Below are 7982 nucleotides of genomic sequence, written 5' to 3'. Positions count from 1 at the left end.
ATTACATGTAATATATGACTATTACATTATATATAATACGGATTCAATATGAAATGAAGAACTAGAATCCTTAATGCATGTGAATTCTTGATACATATGAAACACACATTAATATATGGATCCAAGACATCCAAAGCATATAAAAATTTGAATGCATGTGAAACCATATAAATAAAGATATATATGTAACATACGGATTCAAGGCATTTATCACATCTAAATAAAATGGCCACCAAGAATTCTCATGTACAAGATGGCTATCATGGCAACAACTTTTAATTGACACGTGATAAACAATTAAAAGCATGAATAGCCAAGATGGTTCATGCACATGGTAGTTTCAATTGACAGGATGGTTCATGCACATGGTAGTTACAAAACGGTTCATGCACATGGTAGTTACAAAACGGTTCATGCACATGGTAGTTTCAATAACTACCATTAAGTATTACAATCGGTGCAAAATACATATATTGACTAATGCATCGAAGGAATCCATCAATTGTCTAAAATTAGCCAAGCCGTACAATAACTAAAGTAATCAATACAATAGTTATTGATATAGAACTATATCTCCTTGGTAATTTCAATTAGAACATGGCACAATTCTTTAATCATAGAACATGGCACTATATCTCCTTGACGTATATTATATTATCCATCGTCCATAGGCTGGACAATCCTTTATTTGTCTTTGGGTAAGATGTTTCCAGCATTTTACTCATCCAAAGATTGGACTATTTGGCTGGTCAAATTCATTCATGGATTTTTGGGTATTTTTACATGCACGTTTTTCCTCGTCCATTGATTAGACGAATATACCTTAAGTTTTACCTCGTCCATTGATTAAATGAATATACCTTGGTTTATTTTCTTTTGCTTCATCCTTAGTTTAAGAAAAACTTATAAACGTTACATCCCTGTGTCTAGAGATTTTACTCGTCTTGGGTTTTTAGCCTTTTTATAGATTGGTTTGAATGAAAATAACATGAGAATTAAGAATTCACACAACATTATATATATTGGGAATCCAAACTGTATATATACAACATAAACATCGTCCACAAGCATGGCATATGCTTAGAAGCTAGTGCCTTCAGGGAATTAAAAATACTTATGTATAAATAGATAGACTAAGTTCATAACTTCGTCTATCACAAATTCGCCCATAGGGAGCACAAAATTTGGAAACTAATGCACTTTTATGCCTTGCTATTTGGGTTCCATATCCATGCTTACCTCGTCTATTAGATCGAGGTTAAAACAAAGTTGTTTTTCATTCTCTTCGTCCTGATACTTCATTACCCAACCATGTGCACTTTTGCAAGTATAACTGCTTCGCTTCCATAGGCTAGTTTGAAAGGAGTTTCCCCTATGAGGGTTTTCACAGTCGTCTTGTAAGCCCATAGAACACCTGGTAGCTTGTTTGGCCATACTCCCTTTACCTCCTCAAGTCGAGTCTTGATGATTTTCAATAAGGATTAGTTTGCAACTTCTGTTTGTCCATTTGCTTATGAGTGGGAGGGTAAGGAATAATGATTCTAGATTCCAAGTTGCTCGCAGAAATCTTTGAAAGGTGTGTTATCGAATTGTCATCCATTATCTGACACTAGGAATTTAGGTACCCCAAACCGGTATACAATGCTCTTCCAAAATTTTTTTTTGACATTGTGCTATGTGATCTTTGCTAAGGGTTTAGCTTCCACCCACTTAGTAAACTAATCGATTTCTACCACCAAAAACTTCATCTATGTGGTTCCAATTGGAAAAGGACCCAAAATGTCCAATCCTCATTGTGCAAAGGGCATGGGGCCAATATCAAGGTAAGGTACTCTAATGGTTATCTAGGGACATTACTGAATTGTTGTCATTGATTACACACCTTCACATAAGCCTTAACATCTATTTGAATGGCTGGTGGCCCTCCAGGCTACGGGGGTCCCTACGGACTCTCCCCTTAGGAATCCCGGTCAGATACCCTTCTTTGTACTCGCTCCAACTGCGCAGAAACCCCCTGCGGCTACCGATGCGGGGGACACAACTAGCTTCCGGGAACTAGTGGAACAGATAGACGCCCATATGGAGGCGGATGATGTGGAAGTCACTAGTATTCCTTGCCCAACTGACCAACAACCAACCAATCAGCATCCAACCGAACGTGCCGCCGAGACGGGAGGAAATTAACCATTCAGTTAGCGCAAGTTTGCTACTGTTTTATTCTAGTTAACGTTTCCGATAGCTTTTATTTCCCCTCTTTCTTTTTTTTTTTTTTTTTTTGAATTGCCCATGTTACCGAGCTGTGGTGACTAAACAATTATTATTCTGTTTTGTTTGGTTTTTGACATGGTCACCTGGTTTTGGTGGCCGGACAATCGTTTTATTCCTTATATGCTTACGTGGTTTTTGGTGTTTTTCGTTTGCTGAATGTTTGCTTTAACTATTCTCATGATATCTTTCACGCTGTTTTTTCTCTGCTTGCTACCCCCCTTTTCTCTCTCTTTTTTTTTTTTTTTTTTTTAAATAGTTCCCCGAGCGCCCGATAACTCGCATAGCGCCAAATACAGTCCATGCCAAGGATCCTTTAACGTTGTGCGTTGTACCGGGGAAAAATTCGTGTCCTTAGGAAAATTAGACTTAGGTTTCCTCCCGACTAGTGATGGACATCAAACCGGGGACATTGTTCTGTCCTTATAAATTTTCGACTAAGGTTTCCCCTTACCCAGTGATTGATATTGAACCGGGGATAGGGTTCTGTCCTTAGAAAGTCTTCGACTAAGGTTTCCTCCTGCCCGGTGATTGGTATCGAACCGGGGACAGGGTTTCATCCTTAGGATTTTTTTAGGCTAAGGTTTCCTCCTGTCCGATGATTGGTATCGAACCGGGGACAGGGCTCTGTCCTTAGAAAGTTTTCGACTAAGGTTTTCTCCTGCCCGGTGATTAACATCGAACCGGGGACAGGGCTCTATCCTTAGGATTTTTTTAGGCTAAGGTTTCCTTTTAACCGGTGATTGGTAACCGGGGACAGGGCTCTGTCCTTAGAAAGTTTTTGACTAAGGTTTCCTCCTGCCCGGTGATTGATATCGAACAGAGGATAGGGCTCTGTCCTTAGGATTTTTCTTTTAGGCCAAGTTTCTGATTGCTCGGGAATTATGATCGTACTGGGGTCAACCAATAGATTCAAGCATGCGTGCACGGGTAGTTTTTTGTCGTCATTAATGATTCGTGGCAAAGGAGTTGTCTCTAACTTTTAACGTGGATTACAACAAATCAGTGGTAAAATTTCTTAAGATTATGTACATTCCACGACCGAGGTAATGGCCTTTCATCCAGGTCCTCTAAGAAATATGCCCTCGCGCCCACGATTACAGTGACTCGGTAGGGCCCTTCCCATGTCTGGGCCAGCTTCTCGGAGTTCGTATCTCGCATGCTCCCCACCGCTTTCCCCAGCACTGAACCCCCTTATTTTTACGTCTTGATTGTAACGCCGAGCAAGCTTTTGTTGGTAATCGGCCAGTCGTATGGTAGCAGATTCTCGGCACTCTTCAATTAGGTCCAGGCGTCCCCTCACTAGCTCACCATTTTGGGTGTGGTCGAAGCCCTCTACCCGTGCGCTGCAAAGGTTTACCTTGGCTGGTATCACAGCTTCCGCTCTGTATGTCAAGGAAAATGGAGTCTCACCGGTTGATCTTCTGGCAGTTGTTCGGTATGTCCACAAAATGCTTGGCAGCTCCTCGGCCAACCTGCCTTTCGTCCCGTCCAATCTCTTCTTCAGCCCACTCAGGATCACTTTGTTGGTAGCTTCGGCTTGACCATTGCTCTACGGATAAGCCGGCGTTGAGTACCTATTTTTGATGCCGAGATCACTACAGAAGGCGCGAAAAGCTTTGCTGTCGAACTGCAGTCCATTGTCAAAAATTAGGGATTCCGAAACCCCAAACCTCGTAACTATATTCTTCCACACAAACTTCTTGACGTCCACGTCTCGAATATTGGCCAAAGCCTTTGCTTCCGCCCACTTCATAAAGTAGTCAACGACCACCAATATAAACCTTCGGTTACCCGTTGCTCGGGGAAATAGGCTGAGGATATCCAGCCCCCACTGCGCGAAGGGCTACAGACCGCTTATCGGGTTAAGATGCCCTGCCATCTTGTGGATTAATGGGGCATGTTTCTGACACTGCTCGCACTTCCTTATGTATTCGGTGACATCCTTTTGCATCTGTGGTCACCAAAACCCCAGAGTCATCGCTCGGTGAGCTAGTGAACGCCTGCCCACGTGACTGCTGCAAACGCCCTCGTGCAACTCGGTCAAAAGCTTGCCCACCTTCTCTGGGTGTAAGCATAAAAGATACGGCCCCCCAAAAGATCTTCGATATAGCTTGCCGTCTACCAATAACCAGTATCGGGGTGCTGTGTGGCGGACCTTGTTGGCCTCTTTTTCGTCACTTGGGACTCTATCCTCGGAGAGGAAGTCAATAATTGGGTCCATCCAGCACAGACCAGGCATATTAATCAAGGCGACGCCAACGCAATTTGTCATAAAGATGCTTGGCTCTGCTATTAGCTCCATTTTAATCAGCCGAGGAACCTCTTCCGTTACTGACGATACTAACGTGGCCAAGGAATCGGCATGCCTATTCTATGTCCGACCCACTTGGGACACCTTCACGGTGTTAAACTTGTTCATAGCCTCCTTTGCTGATTGCAATTATGCTTTCATCCGATGATCTCGAGCTTCAAATGTTCCCTACACTTGGCTCACAATCAACCGAGAATCCGAATGTATTTCAACCTCCCTAGCTCCCATCTCTGAAACGACCCTCAATCCGACGAGGAAGGCTTCATATTCGGCCTCATTATTAGAGGCTCTGAACCCCAGCCTAAAGGAGTGTTCCAACCTTATTCCCTCCAGGGTGATAATAACGATTCCTGCTCCAGCCCTCAAAGCGTTTGACGCGCCATCTACGAACACTTTCCACCGGCGAGCTTCCATATGACACACTATCCCCCTGTCGGTCTTGGGAGAAAACTCTGCAACAAAATCTGCTAGGACCTGGCCTTTTACCGAGCTCCGAGGACGGTACCATATATCGTAAGAGCCCAGACGGGTCGCCCATTTTGCTATCCGGCCCGTAAAGTCTGACCTCCTCAACAATGGTTGCAGTGGATACTCCGTTAGGACGTATACAGTGTGAGCTTGAAAATAATGCGACAACCTTCTCGTGGCATGTATCAGGGCTAGCACTAGCTTTTCCAAGGGCAGGAACCTTATCTTGGCATCAACTAAAGTCTTGCTGATGTAATACACAGGCTGTTGAATTCTTCGGTCACTGAGTAATACAGCACTGACAGCGCGATCGGACACTGACAAGTACATGAGCAAGTCCTCCCCGGGTTCCGGTGCGGTCAACATAGGCGCCTGCGCCATGTATTCCTTCAAATCCCGAAAGGCCTTATCACACTCTTCGTCCCATTGGAACCCTTTCCATTTCCTTAGTAGTTGATAGAATGGCCTGTAGCGATCGGCAAATTTGGAGATGAACCGGTTAAGGGCGGCAAGCATCCCTGTTAGCACTTGCACCTCTTTTGGATTGCTCGGTGGCTTTAGACACTTCACGGCATCTATCTGGTTCGGATTGACTTCTATTCCTCGATTTGTGATCAAATTGCCCAGAAATTTCCCGATAGCTACTCTGAAAGCGCACTTCTCGGCATTCAGGCGTAACCTATGTTGCCGAAGAACCCCGAACACCCCTCTGAGGTCTTCCACATGCCGGGCATCATGCTTGCTCTTCACCACCATGTCGTCAATATACACTTCTACAGTCTGCCCTATCTTATCTCGAAACATTCTCGTCATCATCTGCTGATAGGTGGCCCCGACGTTTTTCAACCCGAAGGGCATCACAGTGTAGTGATAGTTAGCCCTCGGTGTTATGAACGTGGTCTTCTCCTGATCCTTAAGAGCCAACGCAATTTGGTGGTACCCCTGAAAGGCATCCAAAAAACTCATCCTCGTGTGTCCACACATGGCATTTACTAGCTGGTCGATTTTTGGCATAGGAAACGGGTCTTTCGGACATGCTCGATTCAAATCTGTGAAATCCACACAGACTTTCCCCTTGCCACTCTTCTTCCTCACTACCACGGTATTTGCTAACCATTCCGGGAAATAGATCTCTCTTATTGCCCGGGCCTCCTCTAGTCTTTGGACTTCTGCTTTCACCGCTTTAACATGTTCTTTGACGGACCTCCTCGGCCTTTGCTTCTTATGAGGGAAAGTGGGGTCTACATCAAGTCTGTGAACGATGAATTCGGGATCCACCCCGGGCACATCGTATGGGCCCCAAGCGAACATGTCCACATTTTGTACGAGGAGTAATAATGTCTCCACCTTGTCCTCATCCTTCATGCTTTCTCCTATCTGAAAGAACTTGTTTTCGTCCGGCAACACTTTTACTTTGACCATATTCTTGGCACAACTGGTCCTCTTCTCGTCTCGCGAACTCTATAATTACTATAAAGGAATCCCTGGTGACGGGTGCATGTGCTCGGCTTTTTCCTCATGCTCGGTCTGATCTTTCTTCCAATTGACTAGCGCGACTAAACACTGTCTGGCCGCCTGTTGGCTCCCTCGTACCATGGTGATACCTTGATCGGTGGGGAACTTGACTCTTACGTGCAGAGTGGATAGGACAGCCCCCATTACATGGATCCACGGCCTTCCCAGTATTGCTGTGTACGGGGAGAAGGAAGCAACCGCTACAAACGTCACCAGTACCTCTTTGCCCTCCATATTCAAGGGCAGAGAGACCTGCCCCTCGGGAACTACCACCTTACCGTCAAACCCGACCAAGGGTGTGCTGTACTTGGAAAGGTCCTCGTTCCTTAATCCGAGCCCCTTAAAGAGGTTTAGGTACATGACCTCAACCTTGCTTCCTTGGTCTATCATTATTCTCTTGACAAGGAAGCCGCCTATCCTGGCCGTGACTATCAATACGTCATCGTGCGGCTGAATTGTTCCTTCCAAATCACTATCGTCGAAAGCGATCGGCTCTCAGGCGGGTCTTAGCTTCTTTGCGGGAAGAGACATGCCTGAACTTCCTTCCACTGACACTACTGTCATCACCTTTTTCCCCCCTGTTGCAGCAAGGCCCCTCGGGGCAACGTGGATAACATCAATTACCCCAAGAAGGGGCGGAAGGGGATTTTCTCTCTGTGGGCCGCCTCGACCCGCTCCTCTATTCCTGGGATCCATCACAAATTCCTTTAGATGCCCAGCCTTAGCCAGCTGTCCGAGATGATCCTTCAGCACTCGGCATTGCACGGTGGTATGTCCCTTTTCTTTATGGTAGGTATAATATAAGTTTTGATTTCTTCTAGAGGGGTCGCCACCCATCCGGTTTGGCCACCTGAAATATGGCTCGTGTTTAATCTTGTCCACGATTTTGTGCACGGGCTCCTTGAACGTCACGTTTACCTCCCCTACCGGTGCTCCCAGTTCTTGTATTCTCAAATTCCCCTGTGTCCTCGGTTGGAAACCTGTCTGCCGAGGACGGTCTGTCACCTGCACCTTGCCTTTGCTTTGTATCCTGTCATCTTCCAGTAATTTATATTCTTCAATGCGCCTCATTAGCTGCCTCATATCCTCGGGAGGTTTCTTAGTTAAGGACTCCCTCAGCCTTGATTCCTCGGGCAATCCCATTCTAAAAGTGCTTGTGGCAATCTTCTCGTTCCCTTTGCTGATCTCATTGTAGAGCTCCTAGTATCGACTAGCATAATTACGAAGGGTTTCCCCCGCCCTTATCTTTATGGATAGTAGTGCGTCTATCGGTTGCGGCTCCCGGCTGCATGTTACAAACCGGGTTCCGAACCCCTATATCAGCTTCGCAAAATTGTCGATGGAGCCCTTGGACATCTCGTTGAACCATCTCAAAGCTGTGGGACCAAGGCTGGAGGGAAAAACCTTGCACATCAGAGTA

The 7982-nt window shown here is 45.4% G+C and overlaps 1 protein-coding gene across 1 annotated transcript; it reads right to left on the bottom strand.

The window, feature by feature from the left end:
* Positions 1-7057: 7057 nt before the first annotated feature.
* Positions 7058-7705, bottom strand: LOC112019233 (uncharacterized). Its single transcript, XM_065779762.1, has one exon. The coding sequence runs from the start codon at positions 7703-7705 to the stop codon at positions 7058-7060; it is 648 nt and encodes a 215-aa protein (XP_065635834.1).
* Between the last annotated feature and the right edge of the window lie 277 nt (positions 7706-7982).

This window comes from Quercus suber, unplaced genomic scaffold, assembly GCF_002906115.3.
Source record: "Quercus suber isolate HL8 unplaced genomic scaffold, Cork oak 2.0 scaffold_216, whole genome shotgun sequence".
Classification (NCBI taxonomy): domain Eukaryota; kingdom Viridiplantae; phylum Streptophyta; class Magnoliopsida; order Fagales; family Fagaceae; genus Quercus; species Quercus suber.
The sequence above is the reverse complement of the archived record's forward strand: the minus strand, read 5'-3'. Positions and strand labels throughout refer to the sequence as shown.

What these genes read in the sequence shown, in the direction of transcription:
- LOC112019233 (XM_065779762.1), bottom strand. Translation starts at nt 7,705, where the DNA reads ATGGGATTGCCCGAGGAATCAAGGCTGAGGGAGTCCTTAACTAAGAAA.